The sequence below is a fragment of the Lytechinus pictus genome, chromosome 12 (genome assembly GCF_037042905.1).
Source record: "Lytechinus pictus isolate F3 Inbred chromosome 12, Lp3.0, whole genome shotgun sequence".
In the NCBI taxonomy this organism is placed as follows: domain Eukaryota; kingdom Metazoa; phylum Echinodermata; class Echinoidea; order Temnopleuroida; family Toxopneustidae; genus Lytechinus; species Lytechinus pictus.
Window position 1 is genome coordinate 27,152,112 of NC_087256.1, and position 25,389 is coordinate 27,177,500.

General features: G+C 35.3%; 1 protein-coding gene across 1 annotated transcript in view; it reads right to left on the minus strand.

The window, feature by feature from the left end:
* Nucleotides 1-3,896: 3,896 nt before the first annotated feature.
* The window catches only part of LOC129272661 (STE20-like serine/threonine-protein kinase), a 36,190-nt gene continuing 14,697 nt past the window's right edge, over nt 3,897-25,389 (minus strand). Inside the window, exons 5-14 of the mRNA XM_054909775.2 lie at nt 25,311-25,389; nt 18,431-18,561; nt 16,406-16,529; nt 15,039-15,167; nt 13,496-13,751; nt 12,307-12,431; nt 11,898-12,089; nt 10,409-10,534; nt 9,587-9,700; nt 3,897-8,892 (exon numbers count right to left, since the gene is read on the minus strand). The exon at nt 25,311-25,389 is cut by the window's right edge and continues 626 nt beyond it. Coding sequence (XP_054765750.2) covers nt 8,770-8,892; nt 9,587-9,700; nt 10,409-10,534; nt 11,898-12,089; nt 12,307-12,431; nt 13,496-13,751; nt 15,039-15,167; nt 16,406-16,529; nt 18,431-18,561; nt 25,311-25,389 — 1,399 coding nt within the window. The 3' untranslated portion in view covers nt 3,897-8,769. The remainder of the gene's footprint in view (nt 8,893-9,586; nt 9,701-10,408; nt 10,535-11,897; nt 12,090-12,306; nt 12,432-13,495; nt 13,752-15,038; nt 15,168-16,405; nt 16,530-18,430; nt 18,562-25,310) is intronic.

Consider the following 25,389-nt stretch of genomic DNA (forward strand, 5'->3'; position numbering starts at 1 on the left):
GATTTAAAAAAATGTATTTTTCCCAAAAAAGTGTATTTCATGATAAAATGATTGGCGCACTCGCTCATCGCGGCGCTCAAGCTGCATGCAAGCTAAAATGCGCACTGCTCTTGCAGATGAAAAAAACCATTAAAACATGTATATATCTTCACCCTGGTTTTAACAAAATGATTGAAAAAAAATAAGTTACCTGAATTACATTGATCTAATAACCATATTTATGTACGTTTTATGAAATAGAGACATATAGAGATTATTTTTCTCAATAAATTACGATTTAGTAATAAAATTTTTTACAAAAAACATATTTTTCAAAGAAAAAAGTACTGCCGTATTTTGGTTGCAAAAACGTACTAAATACGGCTAAAACGTACTGGTTGGCAGGTCTGTCTGACGATGGCGCAATTTTTTAACAGATCGCATTTGTCGTTATAAAACTAAAAGTTCCACAAAGTAAAATAGAAGTTCGGCATAATGCCAGGAATACTAAAATCAGAATTCTGCTTCGCTGCATGCCTTGTGGTCGAAGGAAGGTCCAAAATTGGCTTCAAGTTCCAACCGATGATAACATCGTTCCTATTTGGAAATGACTTTGTGTCTTCGTACGAGGATGATCAAAATGGACTGGAATTTTTATTTTAGTATTGATACTAAAAGTTGGATTATTGATCGTTTATGTTTTATAGATAAGAAGTTCATATCAAATGCTACTTAAGTTTCTTTGAAAGTCAAATGGCAACATATCTTGTAGTGTGCGCCAGCCTGACATTTGTTACACTAAATGTTTTAAAGTTTAATACTCTGAAAGTACCATATTCTGAATATGCAAATACATTCATAAACCAAGGTGTTCGTTACTTTGAAAATAACAGAAATTGTTGATGTGGAAATAGCAGATGTGTTTCTGAAGGTTTGTTCTTCTGAAAAGAACAATGTATTTATCATCCCAAAGTTGTATAAGTCTGAAAATGAAATCATGATTTGGTATTACAATGATTCGATGGACTGGAAATGAAATCATTCATTAGTATGAAAATAACTTTTGAACTTACAAACCTTACTTCTTTTTTAGCCTATCAAACCTTCACAATAGCAAACCACGTTCAATTTGGGAATAAGGATCCAACATAGTAACCAACATATGTAGTTGTTAAATTGGCCCTTTTTAAACTAATTTGACACCTCTCTAAACAAATGTTGTCACTACGCCGCCACACAAATTTGTTTTACCGCTCCGCGACTCGTAACCTTCAAGTCTTGCACATCTTTTGGGACCAAATACGCAACACCCAGGTACGCGGTGTCACAATTGCTCAGTAAAATGTCATGTCTACGCCGCCATGCAAATTTTTAAATCCCAATTTTAAGGAAAAGTATGTCATGAACGCATAAATTTGAATAAGAGTATCTTCTCTCAATTAATTTGATACCATATTTATGTGGTATGTGTTAAAGGAGAATGAAACCTTTGGAACAAGTTGGCTTGTGTGAAAACAGAAAAACCAGAGAAACAGATTAACAAAAGTTTGAGAAAAATTGGACAAATAATGAGAAAGTTATGAGCATTTGAATATTGCGATCACTAATGCTATGGAGATCCTCACATTGGCAATGCTACAAAGATGTGTGATGTCACTTGTGAACAACTCTCCCCATTACTTCAGTATATATTTCACTTACACTGCCTCTTTTATCACATAGATCATGTGTTCTTTCTATAGGAGGGCATGTAATACAGATTTTTAAAGAATACATTATGGATAAAGAGTTTGTATCACCCTAAGAAAGAGCAAAAATAGACATTTTCAGGGTATTTTATAGTCCATCAAAGGGAAAGTTGTTCACATGTGACATCACACATCCCTGTCGCATTGCCAATGGGAGGATCTCCATAGTATTAGTGATTGCAATATTCAAATCCTCATAACTCTCATTATTTGTCCGATTTTTCTCAAACTTTCTTTGTTCTTTTTCTTTGATTTTTCTGTTTCGACACACGTCTACTTGTTCCAAAGGTTTCATTCCCCTTTAAATGATTCTAAAAAGTGTTTATTGAACACTTTAAAATTATAATGTAAATTGTTTAAAAGGTGTTTAAATGTAATATATGTTAATGCAATCGTAGTATTATGACATTAATTTGTTGCAGTCATGCCTTTTATCCATGGATCCTCCTATCATGCTTTGGGGAAAATCAAAATTTACGCCACTGCAAAGAATACCTCCTGATCATCCAAGCGTTAACACCTACTACACAAATATGGTATCAGATTGTTTGGGAGAACATTCTCTTTCAGGCCATATATAATAATTATGTGTTCATAACATGATTTTTCCTTAAATTTGGGATTTCACACGGTAGATTGAAAGAAAGGCAGGAAAAAAATGAATAACATGTATCATGTAATATAAGTGTTTTAAAATCAGGGAATTAAATGTTTTGTTTTTCCTCAATTTTTGTGTTTAAGCTGAAAACAAGTGAAATTAGATGTCTATTGTGAGGTATGTGGTCACCCACCCACATTATTTTTTTAAAAGCAGTTCAGTAAGTAAAACATTAACACAATTGACGATTGAGACAGAACAATTATGATACATAAGATGACCGATTTATTACCAAAATGCAACTATGGCATAGCATATAACATGGCACAAATGGTACAGAATCGGAAAAAAAAATGAACATATTATATCTTCGTAAAATTTAAATCATCTTTAAAAAAAATTCCCACAAGTTTAATAAATATTTACAAAGGTACAAAGTGTGTTTATCCTTGAGACATTTAAAGGGGAAGGTTACCCTGATGGATAGTTCGTTTTCATAAAAGAACAACTAGAGAAAAACATTGGTGAAGGATTGGTGAAATCCGTCGAACAATAACGGGAGTTATGAATTCTGAAAGTTTCGACTCTGGTGTCATGGACAAGCAGCATCTCCGTATATCAGAAATAATCTATTCCGAGGCACATTGTTATTATTACCCCAGCTTTAGCTCAAGCAGCCTTCCAGCGCTCAGTGCACTTAAAGGAATTAATCCTGCTAGGTACCCATTCACCTCACCTGGGTTGAGTGCAGCACATTGTGGGTAAATTTCTTGCTGAAGGAAAACACTCCATGGCTGGGATTCGAACCCACGTCCCTCTGATTGAGAGACGAGAGCCGTAACCACTAGACAACGAATCATATCGTTTAATGTAGCATGATTGATATAAATATTACTCTTTATGGGGTTATGATAAATATTGGTTTACATAATTTTTTAGAACATGGCATTTTGGTAAATTTATATTACAGTACATAAAGGAATGCTGCTCATCTGTGACATCATACAAAAAAATTCTGTTTTTTACAGAATTCTTTACAGGTTTTTTTCATCAAACTTTCAACAATATTTTTCTGTTAAGTTTACTGCTTATATCAAAACAAACTTATCATCGGGCTGAGCTTCCCCGTTAAATAATAGACAGATATAAATTTCAGGGTATAAAGACACAAAATTCTCGTTGCAAATTATAATTCTCTATAAAACAAAACAGATGGCATAACGTACATGTACATATAACACAGATTGGAAATCACATCACAATTAAACGTAGTATTTGCATCACGCTTTTAGTCTTTTTCATATGGTACTGTTCCATAAATGTTAAAATACACATTCATTGATAAGAGATCGACAAATTACATTAACTTTTGTTTCACAAGCAGAAATAGGCATGTTCGATGAAATAATTGCTTTAAAATTAACACGTGTATTAACAATTTTATCCACAATTCTCAAGAATATATTCAAATGTATTATTATAGTCATTAAAGTAAACGGTAACATGATAAATAATATAAGAAAATAACCTTCATTCCAGGTTGATATACAAATATATTTTTTTCTTTTTTGATTAGTTAAGTACATTCTCATCTGTTACAAATACTGAGTAAGTAGTTTTATTTCATTTAAATATCTATGTCAACACATCGATTCAAACTTCAGGGTAATTTCTTTTAGAAAAGGGGCATACAAAAAAAGACTTGTTCATCCAATTACATCATAATGCATTATCAAACATAAAAATGATTTTAATTAATTTTGATTAACATTCATGGTAGAGTTTAACATAAAATAGCTTGGAAAATATTTAATGATAAATATTAAAAGGAAAAAAAAACAAAAATGTCAAAACATTTCCTATATTTTGACAACCCGAGAAATGATAACATCACAAATAAATTTTGTCCAGTATATATATACTATACACAGTACTGTTCGTGTGAAGCTTGAATAAATGTAACGTTGGATTATTCATATTCTGAAACAGACTACACACTTCTAGCTTAAAGAAAATGCCAGGCAAATCAGATATGTGGCCGTTGCATGAAGAAATTAAATAAAATATGATTAATAGCATTTCTTAATCACTTTTTTGGTCACAGTGTCATGATTGTTATCAATTTTATAATTGATCATATTTTCTAAGTTAACAGGAATAAGGGCTATTTTTCAATCCATGTGTTTCATATTCCATGTGCCACAACATTCATTATCATGAGAGGCTTGTGGGGCAACCCCTTTTTCCTAGGAAATATAAAAGAACACAGGTTCTATGTGAAGATTGTAAGATTTAAGAAGTATTTAACTGAACGAGTACCAAGCACAGAAAAGTAAGAATTACTCAGTAAAACTATTGAATTTAACATAAACCTGTTTCCAATTCTGCCTTTTAAAAATGCAGCCATTCTAACTTCCCCTTTTCACAAAGTTTCATTTTACTGCAAATAATTGTTTGTGAAATGCAATGATATGGATGAAAAAAAAGAACAGGAAATCACAAATATTGAAATATTATGTGAACAAAAATCTTGACAACGATGGTATAATTCACTGTTTTGTATGCATGAAAAGCTTTTGATTCAAAGAGTTTGAATTATGCCAAACTCGTGAGCGAAATGGGCAAATATCTTCACATCCAGCACCAAGGTATGTTGATGTATATGGGGCTTCTTTGAATGAAAAAGAAAATAATCATTAAAACTCTTTAAAATGGCAACATGCTAAGGAATCCTTATCCAGAATTTTTATTTAAATATTAAAAAGGGGGTCATACTTGTCCCTTAAACAATTTTTCCTGTGTTTACTGTTTTCAGAAGCTTTATAAATATTACCACTGTTATATAAATATTATATAAATATTACCACTGTTGCCAATTTGAAGAACAATGTGATTATTTTAGTATGAAAAAAATCCTGTCATGCAGCCCATATAGTCAATGTACTGATGAATACCCTAAAGCTTCCACTACATCAACATAAAGACATGCAGCTGTCAACTTTGAAATACATTGTTTTGTTTCAAGCAAAAACCTTGCATGTAAGTAAATTTTAAGTAAATCTTATTTCTTGAAAGTCTTTTGATTGAATACAGGCCTCAATTCTGAGCTAATAAAACGGAAGACCGCCCAACATACAAACGTATGGAATATATTTTCAATAAATTTAGTAAAGTCAGTGTTTTAGGATCTACATTTTAAATGTGGAAGTATCAGAAATATTATTTTCAAGATTAATTTGAATCTAACAAAACAGAAGAAATGGAGTTGCAGAACTACCCAGGAAGATAATTTATCCTTTGAAATACTCTCATTAATAAAGAAAATTATAAGAATATCACTATCAGTAAAAAAGAAAATTGCTGTTATCAAAGGGAGCTGTAATATGTGATCTGATAATTGGCATGATCATTGTCATCCCCTAGTTTTAATTGAAAACCAAGAGCTAACAACATTTAGAAATTTGTTATTGAACAAGGACTTCACAACACACTCCAGAGAATAACCCACAACTTGACCTCACCTGTAACGATATTAAGGAATACAGAGATACAGTAGGTACAAATATTAGACACTAAAATTGATATATGCCCTTATAGGAATACTAATACTTTCATACAAAGACCTGAGGGATTATGACGTGCTACTAAGGGGGAAAGCACTAAGCATTTAAAAAAAAAAACATATATATTCATATTCTTCATCTGACATACAACTTGCCAATTTGCTTTCAAACGGGAAGACGATAACACAGAAATATTTCACCACCAAGTAATGGTTTCAATAAAAAACAGCACAAGTGCTTACAAGACCAGTTGAATCCGAAGACAAAAATACAGAAAAATGAAGGGAAAAAAAGTTGAAAAAATATTCCACTTATTATAGACTTGCTTACGCATGCTTTGAGACTCGGCAAAATGTTGATCGAAGACAAATATATCGGAGGCTTCCATTTGTTGTTGAAATTTTCAAGGGGAAGGTATTGTTATAAACATTTGGCAATAAGTAGATGTCGTAGGTGAATACTCTTCATCATTAACCGAGTGATGAAAATCTAATATGCGATAAGTGGCACGTATGTGTGGATTTTAGGTGAAGGCCACGAGAAGTTCTCACTAAATAACTTGCACATTCATGTACATGCCATCAAAGAAATGTATGTGTCCTGGCAGAAAGAATTAAGTGTGACTTTATAGTCATGCTTATACATGTTGAAACGTCCATAATATGTAACACGCAATCTTATTGATTAATACACAGTAGCATGCGTTCTCTACCATGATTTGACCAATGTGGTGACACCTTTTATAATGCATGCAACTGACTTGAAGTCACACTTCAATCTTTGTTAGTTTTAAGAATGACTGGTGAACCTTTCTTACGTGCTGAACCATCATCAATGGACATTTTGGCATATACCATTTACCACAAGAAAGATTCACCAGTTGTTCTTAAAGTCGTTCTTAACTCACGAACAGCTTTATGAAACACCCACCTGGTGTATTGATACAGCAAGGCAAAATAAACATCATTGAGGTAAGTACAATTTGGTCTGGGAAGAAGACATTTTTTACCACTCCAGTCACAGCCAATTTGGGGCTTCTACTATACATGAATGCAGCAGATTAAACTTATGGGAATACTACAAAAATCATATTTTTATGACGTTTTCAACATAACTCTGATGACTTTTTTTTATATCTTATCTTACTAGCAGATGGAATAGCAGAACATGTCAACACTCTTAATTACTTTTTTTAATGACCCAAAGTAAAACATAGTTTTTAAACATTTTGAGTGACACTTATAATAATATAAAGTTCTATAAAGATTTCAAAAAAATATAAGGGGAATGCCAGAAAAAAAAATGCATCTGCCTTACACGTTTTCTGCGTAAAATGAAACATAGTAATTTTCAGTATCTAAATAATATCTTCACATGACATTAAGTATCTTCTGAAAAAAGGTAGATATCATTATCAATTTAGTTTTTGAAGTCAATGCTTGGCAATAATATTTACGATTGTGTTGAAATGTATCATAAAAAAATTGGAAAGTAAATATTTTCCCTTCATTGAATGTATTTGAATACAAGACTGCATTGACCGTCTCCACCCCTTAACGGCGACAGATGAGACAAACATCTAATAAATTAAGAGACATCATGAGATGTCTTCACTTAAATACATTCATCGTAAAATAGCCTTAAAAACGGACATACTGAAGCTTTTCGACATGCACTCATCGGAGTAAAATCGCATGAATAACTAGAAGCAGAGGCAGCGTATATCCAGCTAACGGACCCGATTCTGTGCCGCCAAAAAGAGTTCATAAGAACCCTTGCGTTATTTTAGTTGCTTCGCTTCAATTTACAGCTAGTACTAAGCCTAAATTGTTTACCTTGACAGCCAATCACAGCTCGCCGTTTAGCGCCCGTCGTCTCTTTCGGTTCTATCATACATGCATATTGTTTTGCTCTAGCGTTCAAGTAATTCATGCAATTTTTCTCCGATGAGTGCATGTCGAAAAGCTTCAGTATGTCCGTTTTTAAGGCTATTTTACGACTTTGCGGTACCAAACACTTATTTAAATACATTCAGCATAACAAAACGTGCGGCGGCATCAATAATCAAGCAATGCTCCTAGGTGAACTGCAGAATGCACATCTACTCCAACAAGCCACAACATTATTGAATGTGGAAATGTTAACAATAAGTAACAGCCCACCAGAACAGTCAAATCGTTTGTATCTCTCTCGATCTTGGAGCTCATCATAACCATATACTTGTCCAAGGTAAACCCAACATGGCAACTATGTACACAGTAGGTATACAATAAGAAGCCATGTCAAAAGTTCATAACCATCGTGCTTGCCCAAGGTTATTCCAAGTGGCAATATTGTATACAATATGAAGTCGTATTTAAAGTTCATCATGACCACCATGCTTGCCTGAGGTTAGCCAACATGGCAATATTTTATATGAATGCAATACGAAGCCATATCAAAAGTTCACAATAACCACCATGCTTGCTTGAGGTAAGCCCAACATGGCAATAATGAAGCCATCCATCCGTCTCTTGCTTGTTAAGGTAAGTAATAATCTGGAGTTTGCGGGTTGAGATATCTATAACATCAAGTTCAGTTGACTTACATATTGTGAACAGTAATGTGGTGTGACTTCTACCGACGACAAATGCAACTCGTCACTGCCTAAGAGTAAAGATGTGAAGACATCAGTGTAGACGATTGTGACAAGTGCTTTCACACGTATGGTCATGGCCCAGAGCACCAATCGGATTCCTCCCATGTGAAATGTCTATGGGAAGGAACTGCCTTGCTGATTGACCTGACAAATCAGATGTGGCTTCCACTGTTGCAACTCTGGATACATCAACTAGCTATGGTTGGTAGACAAGAAGGTAGTAAGGGATAGATAGGGGAGGGCTCAGAGTACACTCAGACTGTTCCTCTTGTATTTCATGGAATCTGATGATGGGGCTTCTGCGTTGTTCCCGGAGTAAAACTCTCCTTGCTTCTCGAGCTCCCTCTGGAATGTCTCCTCCAATTCCTGGAGACGTGGGATAGGAGAGAGAAGGTGGAGACATTAGTGGACAGAGGAAGACAAGGAGGTGGAGAGAAACGAAGGATAGAGGAATAGACAGGAGGAGGGGTGGAGAGAGGGGTAAAAGAAAGGATGAATGGATGGATGGGTGGAAGGATGGATGGATAGAAGCATGGATTGACAGATGAATAGAGAAAGGAGGGTGGTGACACAGGGAGAAAAAGAATGGCACAGCAATAGAAAATGAGAGAGAGAAGGGGAGAATTAAAGAAAGAAACCAAGAAAGGAGAGAGAAAGACAGATGTACAAACAAGGAGGGGAATGTGTGAAGTGTAAACAGAACTTACATAGAACAATAGTATTCAATCAATCATAATATAGAAAAATTGAGATATTACTGGAAAGTTAAATGGAATAAACTTTTTTAGATATTTCAAATACAGGCAACTCCACCAAAGTAGATCTTGGGTAAGTGAAAAAGTCAGATCGGTTGAAAGGTCAGGAAAAACGAGTCCAGAAATTTGTAATAGACTTACACATACTATTTCCGTGAATAGATCAATTTTTCTTTGTTGAATTATCACCAAAGTTGATCAAATTACAATACAAAACTGTATGAAAGAGCATGCAATCTTCGTCTAGGTCAACAAATGTCTTATAAAATCAGAGGAGCAAATCTCTCAGCTCTAGAAGTACTTACTCTCTTTCTTGGTCTCAGGTTTTCCCTCCATTTCTTGACCTCGTCAGCATGGAAATCATCCCGATCTTTGACCTTGACCGTTTCCTGTTCCATTAGCACCTTACGCTTCTCGTTCTGAAGGAGATCACGGAGGAAAGAACGACAATAACTTGATGCATCTCCACAGGACGTGAAGGACAGATATAGAATTAAACTTACAGCCTGTCTCATAGCTATCTCTATTCCATTCTATTACTATATCTTATGAAACTGTGTGCCCTAAAACAGTTAATATGTGGAGGATACGGGGGGGGGGGGGGGTGTTAATCATTTGAAATATACACAACCGTAATTGACTTCATTCCGAAATCGCCATTTGTAGTGTATTTGAACAAATGCGTTACATCTGTGTAATATGATTATAATAATGTAATGTATTGTACGCTTGCGATGGACCTGCCATGCGTTCAGAATAGACCCATGGACCGGGGTGGGTTGGGGGGAGGCGTTTCATGAAAGGATTTTTTCTGACAGTAACCACAGGAAGTGCACTTCTCAGCCAATCAGAATCGAGGACAACTTGTCAGACAAAAGTGTTGATGAAACACTCCCCTGGTATATATGTCAACAAAACAAGCCATTCTTGTATACATGTGCATATTACTGTTCGTGCAAACATACATAAGAATGCTCTTTCTCATAAGAAAGCTCTTTCTAACTTGACACCTAATCTTCATAAACCTTTACCTGTATTTTTTTTTACAGGGGAAACATTACTATCTTCTATTAAGATCAACTAATTAATACATTAACTTGGCCTTAAAGCGTATTATAGCGACTCACATGATCGCTGAGTAATTCTTGATTGATGGCAGCGTTGCTCTGTCTTAGATCATGTAGCTGCTTCTCATGTTTGCTCTTCTGTTTGGCGATCTCCGACTTGAAGCGGAGATTCTCTTTGTCTTGAAACTGAACAGAGGAGAAAACAATGATTCCAGAACACAGTTTAACTTGAAACCATCCATCCTCGTGTTGCTTGATACCTAAATCATATAATTATACTTGCTTATACAGCACCTAAGACGTCTTTATCAGAAGTCTTTTAGCGCCCAACAATACAAGCAGCACCCTGGCTTCAGCGGAGCCACTGTTACGTGCTTGAGTGTACCCATTCACCTAACCTGGGTTGAGTACGGCGCTATGTGGATCAATTTCTTGCTCAAGGAAATTACGCACTGGTTGGGATTCGAACCCACGACCCTCAGTTTCAAAGTCCAGGGAATATTCCACAGGGACACAACACTCCCCTATCACTTGCCTTCTTTGATAGCAATCACTAACTCCCAAACAAATCTTTCACATTCAACTATTCTAGAGGTTATTTTTTTTATATCATTATTATTATTATTATTATTTTTTTTTTGGGGGGGGGGGGTTGTTGCAGCACACAAACAAATACAAAGAGTGCCTTTTCTGTGGAGTCCCATGTCCCGTTTAGCTAACACATACCCCAGTGTCACTTTAATAAAATGATTCCATAGTCAAATTTGACCTTTCTAGAAAAATTATAAACAAAAGTCAGGTTAGGCAATTGCATTACTTTGGGTATAGAAGTGACGAGATGATTAGTCTGTTTTGTTGGACTTTGCACTGATATTAACGATTTTCACCGTTTTCTTCATAATTCAAATCACTCTGGCCTATCAAAACAATATGCTTTTCGTGAAATTCTGAGATTTCCATGAAAATTGTCTGTTTACCATGTCACAAAAACTGGGGACTTGAGTCAGTGACTTTTGCTCATGGTGATAGTGGTATTACAACAGTTTTTTCAAACGATTTTTAAACCAATATTCAACTACCACCACAGAGATTTTACACCCCTCTGAACATTAACACTATTTTAACTGGGCTATTTCAGTTTTTACAGATTTGACAATATTTCAATTTTTACAGATTTGACAATAAGGACCAACTTGACTGCGCCATGTAGTATTAAACAATGCTCATTCCACATGTTCAGGGAGAAATAAAACTTTAATTCACAGGACAATGGGGAGAAAATTAAAATATTTCATATTTCATATAATAAAATACAAAAGAAATAGTGAGTGAGTGATGACATCAGTTCCCTAATTTGCATTCAGACCAAGATGTGCATATAACTGTTTTGTGAAATTAAGCAAAATTAAAAAATGTCATAACTTTCATATTTTACATCCGATTTTGATGAAATTTTCAGCATTATGCTTGTTGGATTTTTCTCTAATCAAATCAAACTTTCATTTGGATGGACTTGTCCTTTAAAAGGAGAATCCCTACTAAAACTTACGTCTTTAAGTTTCTCTCGTTCCTGCTCGGCTGTGTAGCTCGGTTTGTGGATCTGCAGACTCTTCTTGAACATCGCTAGCCTGGCCCTCATCTCGTTACGTAGTCGCCGTGGTAACTGCCTCTGGTCTATTATGTGCTTCTGATTCAGCTCCTCTTCTTGACGATCAAAATAGTTCCTGAGCTGCTGTACCTCCTTTGAAAAGCAGTAGCAAAGAAAACATGGAATGAGTAATCTAGTATTATTCATACAAGAAATTATCAGTAATGATATTTCAAAGTTTTCTCTGAATTTGCGTAAGGATGACACAGGTTTTCACGGGTTAAGAAGCATTGAAAGCCATGTATTTTTCTGTATTTTCTGTCTCAATGTTGTATGTGCCGTCTTGATGTATATATATGTTTATACTTGCCTTCTCCTGTCTGAGGACGAGATGATGCCTCTGAAGAAAGAACATATCTTTGAGTTGATTCTTTGAGATTTGATGCTTCTCTTTCAGGTGTTTCTCCTCCATCTCCCACACTGCTGACTCCCTCGCTATAACGGATAAGAGAGTTAGAGTTAACATAATGTCCCTCAGATAGGATGTCCAAAGTGTTTTGTTAATATGTTGACAAAAGAATTCTGTCATTTCAATAGACTGTGTAAACAAAGTTTCAGTAGGTGACAGGTAAACATATTTAGATTTTTAAAGGTTTAAGGCCTGGTCCCACTGGCCGACGGACCCAAAACGTATTCATAACGGATACAGCGACAAGCGAAATTTAGGGGTGGCTCCATCCGTTTTCATCCACTCCAGACAATGGACAAAATGGGCGAACGATGAAATCACATTAGACGGATGCTCGATGGATATAGAGCGTATGAAACACGCATGCAAAGAGTAATGAACGGATACATAACGTTTTCCAAGGACGGCAAGATTCTTTTTTTGTTTTACATCCTCTCTGCATCCGTAAGTGCAGTGGGACCAAGCCTTCAATCAGTAAGGATAGCCCTATTAAATTGCCTCCCTGCTTATCCTAAAACAGTTGTCTGGAGGGAAAGGGATGTATCTTTCAGATGGTGATGTGAAAAGTTGGTCCCAAAAATGTTAACCATCAAATTCGATTGATACGGTTCCATGACATTTGCTCCTGCGACAATTGCTCTGATGTAAATTCCACATGCAAATGGGATGACCAACTTGAACACTGGATTTAAGACTACATCCCATCCTAAACCTAACATAAAACCTTATAAAGCCCTATATAATAGACGAAATAAAGCCTGGAGCAATTGTCGCAGGAGCAAATGTCGTGTCACCCTTGACACATGTCTGAAAAACCAAATTTCATTTAGGACTCAACAAACACCTGTAAGGAAGGGGATCATTAGAGATTCTGACCCTCAGGAGCTCTACATACATTATTTCTTAGAAAACATGACCATTCAATCACAAACTAGCTGTGTTCATACTTCTTTTTTTATGTTTCTCCACCAAAAAATTATGTTCCAGTATGTTCACTGTCATTTCTGATCCTCTACTGTATGAAGTCTAATGAATACATCATTATATAGCAACATATACCATTATATTCACATACTAGCCTTCTACATACCTCTCTGTTTATTATGTTTTTCCACCAAAAATTTATGTTCCAGCGTGGCAACCTGTTGCCTGTGACCTTGGTTGATCTGGACGATCTCGGCTTCGAGCGTCCTCTTTTGCCTGGAGAGAAACTCTCTCTCTTCCTCCTGCTGTTTGACTTCAAACTCCTCTCTTCTTTTCCTCAGCACATCCCGGTCTCCCTTGGCGTTCTTCAGCTCCTTCGCTGCCTTCTTCTTGCCATCTCGGAATACCTTCATTTCTTTGTCCTGGGGAGATTTCATAAAAAAATTGTTCATGAGTTTAAACAGAAAAGAGGTACCTATTTAATAAACACTTACAAAGAATATATCTTGTATGAAAATTTCATTTTGATTGGCTACTTGACCCTGTTACTTGGTACTAGGTAGGATTCCTCCAAAAGACTCCATAACCGTGTTTAAACTGGAGGTACATGTATGTCGTGTGCGGTCACCAACTTAAGGCTCCGGTTTTACTTTTAGGGGTTTTTGGAGCGCTGATTTAAAGGTCTAAGGGATGGTTGGGATATGACTGTCAAGGGGAGACGATTCTAGTCTTTTATACATGTAGCTCTTGGAAAAAATGAGTTTGCATGTGCATCTGTTCTGACATGTTTGATGTATTTATTTATGTTATTTTGTCAGTTACCATTATGGCAAAAATACCACAATTGTTAAGTGTTGGGTGTAGCACAATATGGATGATATCTTTTTTACAGAAGTAAAACATGCCATTGTTGAGAATCGAACCACAAGGCCACAAAGCACCCAGATACTGCATTATAATTGACAAATCCAAATCAATTTGAGAAAAGTTTCTGCCACAACGCCCTTGACCAGTGCTCTAATTAGCTTTGAATGTGTCAAGTTGACATTCATCAATCAATAGAGACTTTTAGGAGCAGTGAACGAGAACGACGTAGCAGTCGTCTGATCATTCGAGTCAACGTCGTCATCTATGCGAATACTTTAGATTTCACTCAAATTGTATGTGTATGTACGTCCATGTGAAACAGAGCGATAACCAGCGGGTCATGACATGCTGCCCGACCTGGAAGATCTAGCGTACCATCGCCTGGCGACCCGGTCGGGTGATGCGAAGGTACAACTTGTGCACACTTGCCCTTTCACCTGCTTTGATTCTTTTTTACGCAAGTTAGGATATATATCAATATATATTTTGGAGAGCAGAAAGCAATTTCAAATATGATAAACATAATGCATTGTACAACTTACATTAATTTTATGAAAAGTCACTGAAAACTGTGTTTTAAAATGGAAAGGTTGACCTTCATGCTGAGCTTTGAGCGGTTGAAATGACGTTACTCACGTGCACGTCGACCAAGATTTAGGAGAACCGCAAAATTGATGTGGCGAGGTTCTCGATTCTGATAGTGGACGTGTGTGAGGACCTGAGGCATATGGCAGGCCAAAAAATGACGTCATTTCGTACCAGTCGTCTATGTCGACGTACGTTTCTAAAAGTGCTCACTGAAAACACAAGATCCCTGACAGAAGAAAGAGCAATGATTTTACCTGATCTGATTTGATTTTCTTCTTGAATGTTTTTAGTTCCGCCTCCTGAGCTAGTTCTAGCTTCTCAACGTTCTGCTTCTGTTGCCTGTTCAGTTGCTCAATCTCCGTGTCAAACTTCTTCACAGATGACTAAAAATAAAAGAGAGAATTATATTCAATTAGTATCAATTCAAGCATCAGTTTTATATCCAAAGACCTTTTTCATCTGGACCCTGTTCCATACAAACTTCATTTCAATTGTAAATAGCTATATATGTCTTTGATAAGCTCTCAATTGGCCAATGAATTGGATGGAATCAGTAGCTTATATATGTAGTTTGTTTATACTTGGCATTGATTGAAACTTTCATAACATTGGGGTCCCGGAATCAACTATCGGCCACTTGATTTATTGTCCATGAGGTAATCAAAACGTTTCTGCTCTCAAAAGGAAATGGGTAAAATCTATTCAAACAAACTAAAAAGATAGTTTCATTATAATAAAAAAATCCTGGAATGCTGGACTAAAACAGAGCTGGCAGAACCTGAAATATTAGAGGGGAAAAGAAGTTTCATCTTATCCCTATGGACCCTCTCCCAGTAAAAAATCTGGATCTTTTTCATAGGTGTAAAGGCGCAATTCCACTATGCCAAACTTGCTAAGATTTGGCAAACCTGCAAATTTGGCAGGATCAGGGGAAAAAGAACCATCTGCCTTGAGTTAGTGAAAAATACTTTGCAGGAACAGAACTGGTCAAGTGGAGCCGGGGCCTAATTATGTCCACAGGCAGCTGTTTACAGTGCGTCTGGAAAGAACAGGATACGCTCATCTCACGACTGCGTGCCGCACCGTTTTATGCATTTCCCGCTTTCCCCACGATTCAAAATGGGCATTTCTGATCAGGAAGATCGGCATGAAATTTGGAACCTGTTCAAAATTCCATGACGATCTGAATAAATGCCCTTTTTTACCCCGTCCTCACAATATTGTTGCTACGCTGCTCCAGATTTAAACTGATTCCTATCCCGCCCCAATCTAATCATCGGGATGGAATGGGGTTTCGGATCATGGTAGTGGAACGGCCCCGTAAGGTTTAAATACAGTTACGATTGATCCGATCAATCTCCGCTGTATGGAAAACCATCAATGTCATCATTTTCTCTGTAGGAAATTTATGCAATATCCATTTCAAACAAAGAGAAGCTCACTGAATATTCAAGAAAATGATAAACATATGAATACTCATCATATCTAGTAAATATTTCGAACAAACATGTGTTTTAGATGTTGACGTTGCTGGCCATCCATAGTTGTGATTGATCGGATCAATCGCAAATCTTTGAAAGACGGGGCCCTGATCTACCAGAAGAAAGGGGTGCAATCTTACCCCTTTCTCAGCATCCTGTCTCTTGTCTAGCTGCTCCATTTGCTGTAGGATCTTAGATGCTAGGTTGTTTGACTCTTTCACCTCTCCCTTCCTCATACGACGAATCTCTCGAAGCTCGTTCTTCCTGCATTGTTTGAAGATATTATGAAAATTAGTTGCAGTAAACACTTATTTCATGAGAAAGTCTTTAAAACCAAGGTGGATTGTCACCATACCATTCATGCGCAATTCGCGTTCGCCATTTTGGATTCGGCAGTGAGTTAATACGTGTGGGGAACTGCGAACCGGCTTCAAATCATCGATTTTGAGACATTTACAAGAAAGGGCAAAGAGTGAGTCTTTGTCCGATGGTATGTTTAGTCACTGTAGAGTACGCTTAATGTCTTTTTTTACATGACGTGTTGCTTTTTTTACCAAAAAGTGACACTGTGGCCCGTATTCTGAAGTCAGGTTTAACTTAAACTCAGGTTTAAAGTTGTGGTTTAAGTATGGACAGCCAATTGTTACATAAATCACTAACAGTAGGGATATAATATTTCAGCTCATTTGGCTCTCAAATCATTCATAATTGTCTTGGAAGTATATATAGATTATTGTCTTCACCATCGATGAATCAAGAAAGAGCACAGCAAACATAAGAAACGTACAACTTTAAAAAAAATTGATACTTTTGGCTGTCCATACTTAAACCACAACTTTAAACCTGAGTTTAACTTAAACCTGACTTCAGAATACGGGCCAGTATGTAACTGATTTAGAGAGCGAGTATTTATCGCCTGATGGTTTGGGTAGGTGCAGTTGAGGGTAGCGGTAGTGAAGTGTAGTGGAGCGTACACGAACCATCGCCTGAGGTAGTGGACACCAAGTACCATGGTGACAATTTTTAAACTATATGCAAAGGAAATCTGAGGTATTAGCTACATGACTTAACAGGTACATGTGCATATTATATCAAGTGTAGGTCAACCTAACTGCCATAATTTGACTTATAGGACCAGATGTAAATATCCCGATCCTACACGGACACCGTGCCCATGTAACAGCATTATACAATGTTTTGCTAAATAACGTAATTAAAAAATGAGCTAAATGACCCTAAAAACCCAGTAAAATGTATGGTCTTAAACTAGTCTCAATACAAATGTAAAGCCTACAAGCAATAAATGTATAGTCTAATTAGCACTGAGTTATACTGATGTGTCACAATTTGTGCACCAACTTCATAGAAAGACCCAAATAGATTCTCATTCAATTTAAAGTGGAATTGCCTCTAATTTTAGGATATCGCAAGAAAACGTTTGGGGCTGTTTTATAAAGCGGCTTATAAGTTAAGCATGAGTTATTACTGGTAACCTGTTCTTGTGCTGAATGATAAATCGCTATGTAGCTGATCAATAAAGCAACCAAGATGTCCCAGTCATGCACAAAGTCATCCATGACTTATGAAGAGCTTTGTGAAAACACCACCTGGGCAATTCCATACTAGGTTGGTGGACATGAGCTCAATGTGTCTTTGTACATATAGCCCATCTGAACCGTAGCATGAGTAACCACTTTATCTGCACCCCTAGTAAAAACCATGTGTTCTTTATTTTTTTAATTATATACAAATTTGTCTCCCTGATATACTTCTCTGAAATGGATATAATCAACTTTTATAAAAGCCTTGTATGAGCACACTTTTGACTTATGTCCACTTTTCATTTTATGCATGTCCAAATCATGTAACATGAGTAACCGACACATTACAAAGATTTGCCAGGAGCATACTGAAATTTCCCAAGTTTTGTTTTTATACAATGGATAGTCAGACTGCGTACTATGTTGTGATAAAGAGATGTTTAGTTCCTATCAATAATAATGGAGTTACAGCTCCAAGAATGAGTCAAGGTGTCTCCAAATGTAACGTGGGTAACCGTGGAATAGCCCACCTGGGTATATTTCAGCAAAAGATGCTTGTTGACCATCAAACTCAGATTTCAAACTTTTCTTTAAAATCATATTTAGAAAGAAAGAAAGCCCTACCTCAAGGCGTGGAGTTCCTTAGCCTTGTCTTCTTGACCTTCCTTCACGACCTTTGAGGTTGTCAAGGTCACAACCTTTCCATCAAGGACAAACTTCCTGGTCTTCTTCAGGGTCTTATAATGGACCTTCTCCTGCAAAGGTCAAAGATCAAAGGTCATACTAATAACACATGAAATAAACTCATCAAAAAACATTTTTTAAATCTCATACACGCAAGATGTATAAATTAATTTTAGATAAAAAATCATCATATGATAATAATTTGTCTAAGCTTCTTTTGTTTGGCAGATTCATTGAGAACATTTATAAAATATGTAAATAGATATGTGATAATTATTTCCAACACAAATGTAATAATTTGAAATACATATTATGATATGAAATATTTATATATAATTCTATTTGCATTTTCTTTGCTGTGTTTTTTCTGGATATTTTCTTATGAATATGAATAATTGTACTCTTCAAATGAACGAAAATGAAAGAATGATTTACATTTTTCAGAGACTGGCTTTTTTTCTATGTCTAAATGTGCATGCATTTGTCCTAAAATCAACAAGGCTGTAAACTTACCAATTTACCTCCTTAAAAAATTACATCATTCACATAAGTATTTTTATTTTCTATGTCAAATATAATTCTCTGCTATTTTGCATGCACTTCTTTTTTTTTTTTGGCTAGCAATTGCAACGTTTGATGCCTTTACAGCTGTATTGACCCTAAATGTAACTTTTCTGAAAGGTTCTATAAAGTTTCCCAAGAGTAATCAAAATAAAATACATCAAGTGCAAGCAGTAATGAGGCTTTTTTTTCACTTAATCAAAATTTACAACTGAACTAAACTTTACTTTTAAACAACAAAATGATATAATAGTTGACATCTGAACGTATGCTTTACGTGATAAAATCTTACATGCAAAACATTCCGGTGCACGAAAGTAACATTCCGGTGCACGAAAGTAACATTCATTAAACTACAGAAGAAAACACATATCTTTTGATACGGACAGCTTCTAAATCATATTCAAAATCATTCAAATTCGTTAGAGAACAACTTCAAAAGAAAAATACACAAACATGACGAGGAATGATAGACATCACTGAAAAGTGAAGACAGATGTCGAACATTATGACACAAACACTGACACAAAACAACAAATGTTTCAGAACAAATTGTAGAATCGTATAAAATGAAATATGATTACAATACCAATGGGGTGTATTTGATTTGTACATGAACAAATATACCATTTCCTTGATACATGTAATCCCATTATCAACATAAATCCCACTTACCAAAATCATAGCAACACAGAGAATGCAAAATTTATGAAATAATCAAGGGATACATAATTGAACCAAATTCAAAAATGGGATATCACAAATTATTACCTGTTACATATAAACACTGTAATGTAGGGGGAACATAGGTAAAGAGGCACAAAACTAATAAAGTCTCTGAAAACACAGGTTTCATACATGTATGCAGAGCTGCCAAGTTCTATTTTGCATTTTCAGTATTCTTATCTCCAAAAATCAGTATTTTGACAAAAAAAAATCAGTATTTTTACCGTGTGAGATAAATATTTTGTATTTTTCCCCAAAAAAGTGTATTTCATAATAAAATGCTTGGCGCACTCGCCCATCACGGCACTCAAGCTGCATGCAAGCTAAAATGTGCACTGCTCTTGAAGATGAAAAAAAAAAAACATTGAAACTTGTGTATATCTCACCCTAGTTTTTACAAAATGATTGAAAAAAAAACAAGTTACCTGAAATTACATTGATCTAATAACCATATTTGTGTACGTTTCATGGAATAGAGACATATAGAGATGATTTTTCTCAATAAATTTCGATTTTGTAAAAAAAAAAAAAAAAAAAAAAAAGATTTTTTTTTTTTTTTTTTTTTTTTAAATACAAAAAACATATTTTTTAAAGAAAAAACGTACTGCCGTATTTTGGTTGCAAAAACGTACTAAATACGGAAAAATCGTACTCCTTGGCAGCTCTGTGTATGTTACATAGAAAAAAGCTAACAGAATCAAACATCATTTGTAGGGTGGCAGAATATATTCAAAATATTTGGCATAAATATAATCATTAATACCAATAGAATGTCACAAAATACAAATAACAATAAAACTGAATTGCAGACAATAAAATAGAGCAAGGAAAAATACTTTGAATTATTTTCAATCATTTATGCGTAGAGTCCTCTAAATTTCTAATCAATACTTAATCACATTTTCGTATAATTCGAAGTAAGTGATCCATGCTTCAAAATATATATATATATATTCTGTATTATGTACTTGTCAACATCGCAAGTTTGTGTTACATATATGTCATTATCACATCAAAGCTAATGTTTGATGTGATAAATCACTGAGCACATATAAGCTGCTAACAGAGAGGGGGCCATATTCTGAAGTGTTGTCTAACTTTCATCATCTAACTCTGTGTTAAATCCTAGGAAGCTGGACATTTACAAAATTTTGTTTGCATAGCATTTTCTGATAAATTAAATCACATATTGTTCCCAGATGAGTTGATACAGTATATTGAACTTGTATTACCAGAGATTTGTGTCACAATTGGATATCTATAAAACAAATAATGCACGTAAGCGCATGCATGCAGGGCCAAATAATGAACGATGTGCGAGAAGAGCCAATGGATAAACCTCACCGAGGTCCGCAGGACCGAGTGCGGTATATCCATCTGGCGAGTCGAGCACAGAGTTCATTATTTAGGTCCTCTATGCACAAGAATGCACATCGTTTGTTTTATACAACCCCCCCCCCCTCCTCCATGTTACACAATTGCCCCAAATGCTATATTTGATCTAAATTCTAGATAATTCCAGACCTCGCACTATATCCTGCACTCTGATGTCAGAGTGCAGGATAGTACTTTTGGTTTGACATCAGAGTGCAGGATAGTGCATTTTGGATGCAATAGTGCAATTTGCTGAATATCATGTGATCCGATCTGGACCAATCAGATTACAGAACATTCTTGGGTGATGTGTAAAATGAAATAATTAGTTTTGATCAGAGTTTAAGTAAAATCCAACTTCATGGGCCACTGCAGTTGCAAGCAAGACAAATGATATTTCCTAGAATATATATATTTTTTTTACCCTTGGCACACTTGTAGTATATAATTTAGACACACAAAAGAGAGTAAAAAACACTGGGTGCATATCTCACCTAATCTCTAAAGAAATCATCGGAAATGATCTCAAAATTCATTTTAATTCTGGGGCTGATTGTTTGCCCTGTTAAATCAATCATATCCTTGGCAAAGATGCCAGGAAGTTTGGAATTTAACAATCTAATGTCCATGACTTAGCCCATCACTCTATTTGTATAATAACACATGAATACTGACACAAATTAATCCAGATTAATCCAAATTAATCCAATCTACTACCCTGACAGTGACATATTGTAAAGACATCCCATTTCTATGAATTTTCAGAAAGACACGATTGTTACATATATTCTGGTATCAAATGAAAGACTTTAGTTTTAATTTTAAATTGCAATTTTAAAGATTTCATTCATTTTGTTTTCTTAGCTTCATCATGGATCATTATTTGGATAGAATCGTTTCTTTTGCCAGGGCAAAGAAGCAGTAAAATATTAAATGTTATTGCAATAATCTATCTATCTATTGTGGCCATGTAACATAAAAATTATAAAATTAATACACATGGAGGCTATGCTAAAATTTATTTTAACAAACTTTATGTAGGCCCAACATAGTTACCATAAACATAATACAGTTAGGATCAATTGTATGATTAATTGTATGAAAGACCCTATTGTCATTACCGTCCTAAAACTAGTTTACAGGGAACTACATGTAAACGCTCGAAGCGGTCTTGTAAGCAATCTTCCCAAACCCGTTCGGAAAACCACCTCGCGATGTAGTTTTCAAGACCGCTTTGCCTCATTAAACTGGTTTCAGCATGAGGACACAACCATTCTTCAGGAAGCGATCTTCGCACATCATTTGTGTGGAATGCCTACGCTCCAGTTTCAAGTTTCGCATGAAACTGGGAGCTGCTTCAAGTTTCGCATGAAACTGAGAGCGTTCCTATAGCAACAAGATTGCTTTCCGTGAACCGGTTTCCACTGAACCACTTTTAGAAAGTATACCGAGAACAGGGTCTAATATGTTGATGAACTATGCCTAATTCATATTGTTTTGGATCCCATGAGTTTAATGATCTGATAACAGCAACAAGGACAACTTGATTCCCCTGAGAGCACTGCCTATCATTTGTTTGATCACATAACATCCAGCCGAGTTGCTAGCAGCTGCCACAGGGCATAAAATATGATTGATGACATTGGGTATTATTGAACAGGAAACAAATTATTGTTTTCCCTGATTTGAAGCCTAAATCAAAACAAGAGGGGGAAAATTACAGCGCTGAGATACTGATGTATATATTAATGTAACATTAAACGCCAATGAAACGTACAATAATGGTTCAAGGACGTACACTTATACTCATTTAACACTATCTCATTAATAGTCTATTCACCATCTTTTAATTAATTAATTCATAGATCTATACGTATATTTTATCTATGCTATTCTTGATCTTTCAATCTTTGTCTATCCATTTTTACGTTTCTCTGTCTACTGAAATTCCTTATTAATATATCTATCTATCAATCATCTAATATCTATATTTATGTAGGTATCTATCTGTCTGCTTATAGGTCTGTCCTTCTGTCCATCCATCTGTCTGTCAATCTGTCTATCTATCTATCCATCCATCCATCCATCCAACCGATCTATCTATTTATCTATCTATATATCCATCTATTTATCCTTAACTTTATTTATCTATCAAACTACCAATTTATCTATATATTCATTTAATTATTCATTCATATATTATCTATTTTTCCTCATATGAGGAATTAACTTATTCATATATCAGGGGTAAAATAAATTGTACTCTCAACAGCAATGTTAATCATTTGTATATTTATTGAATGCCAAACTACGAGATTCCTTATTTTGGGATGGGCGTGGGTTATTTTGGCCTTGGGCTTTCTTAAGCAGAATGCATGCCTATATGGGGGGGGGCTTGATTTAATATTAGTGTGATGTGGAATGCATGAACACCTGTAGGTTTGCAATTTTACCTGTTTATTTTTACCTTAAGCCTGTATACAATTATGATAAAACCATAATGATATGACCTATATGACTCAATTTTCATATTGAATTGATGATGACTGCATTCGTAAAAATGATGTTAAAAAAGAGAGATTATGACCTTTTTTTCCCTATGGGCTGAATGATGATGCAAATTTTGTGTTTTTTCAGCAAAATCATAAACTAAGCAGCATGAATTGTATGAAACTTGATGAATGAAAAGCATTTTTTTTTTGTCCGATGTCTGTTGTCTTGAAAAGTACCTTCTAAATCATCCATGAGATATGTTATACAACTGAAAGAAGAGGGAAAACTGAATCAAATGGCTTTATGACGTATTTGGGGCCCAGGTCCTGTATACTTCGGCTAAGGTAAACTACCATAGAAGCCTTGATTCTGGTTCAGATTACCCCTGTTACCATAGAAATTACATTATATTTGATCATTTTATCCTACCCTACTTTTAATTGCCTATGGTTAAAATCACAATTTATTTCAAGAGGAGAACACCAATACAAGCTTTGCTTTTTGATACGTCCCTCATTTTTCATTTTTTATGTGTTAATTATGACCTGTAATTATTCAATTATTTAAGTACTGTTATCAAAATGTGTTTTGAAACTACGACTACTTATTTACAGATCACTTTTCTATATCATTTGTAACTGAAGTATCTATTACGATGTTTATTCTGCTTTGTATATTATGTAGTTTGTTATGTTTATTAAATCTGAAAATGAAAATAAAATAAATTGAAATCAAAATTGAACAATAACAGGAAAGACAAAAGTTACTATGGTCATAAGTTGTTTATGAAACAGGTCAATGCCGTATCATAAACACTGCCTACATAACAATGTCTCTACTAATTTATTAAATTAAAACACAAAACTGAAATGTCAAACAAAGAATAACAGCAAAAATCTCAACTAAAAACGGCAAGCACTAGTTGTGAAAGAATTTTCAGTTGCTCTAGATTTGTGCTAGGAAAAAAAAGAAAATACCTAAAAATAATACAGGCTTGTTCAAAGACTAACTGTAGATTAAAACTACACATTGCACTACAGGAACAACCTTAAAGAGTTGCACTTGATCAAAATCAAAAGGGTCCTCGTAAAAATTAAAGTTTTGCAATTGATTATGGGGCTGAGTTTACAATAGATCATACACAAAAACCAATCAAATCAATCATAGAAGATCCATATTTCTTTTTAATCCGTAAACAAAAAAAACATGGTTAGTGGGGAAAATTCAGCTCAAAATGCTGAAAAGAGCCTGAAAAAAAAAAGCAAGCCCTAGAAATTCAAATAGGGTCCGAAGTAAATTTTAACAAACTTTGGCTGGTGAACTTAGAAGACAGAGAGTTTTGATTCATTTTTCCTGGCTCCATTCATCGATGACTGTCAATTATGATATTCATCAATCTTGAAAACTTAAATTTTACAAATGATTTAAATCATTGCAACTCTTTATGAAACTGAGTCGGGTCAAAAATAAAAACTCCAAGTGCAATGTACAACAACAAATGTCTGAGAACTAAGACTAGACATAAAGCAATGTGTGAGAGGCAGGTCAAGCAGGCAATGTGGGCAAAGCAGGCATTCATGCAATCACTGAGAGGGAGGTCGATGTGACATGTGAGCATGATGGTAAAGTGAGTGTGGTAGGGGTGTGGTGATTGAAGGAGGGGTACCTCATGGTTCTTCTTGGTCTCAGACGGGGTCTGGGGCGGGTCCATGCTCTCCACACTGTCGATGGTCATCACGCTGCCC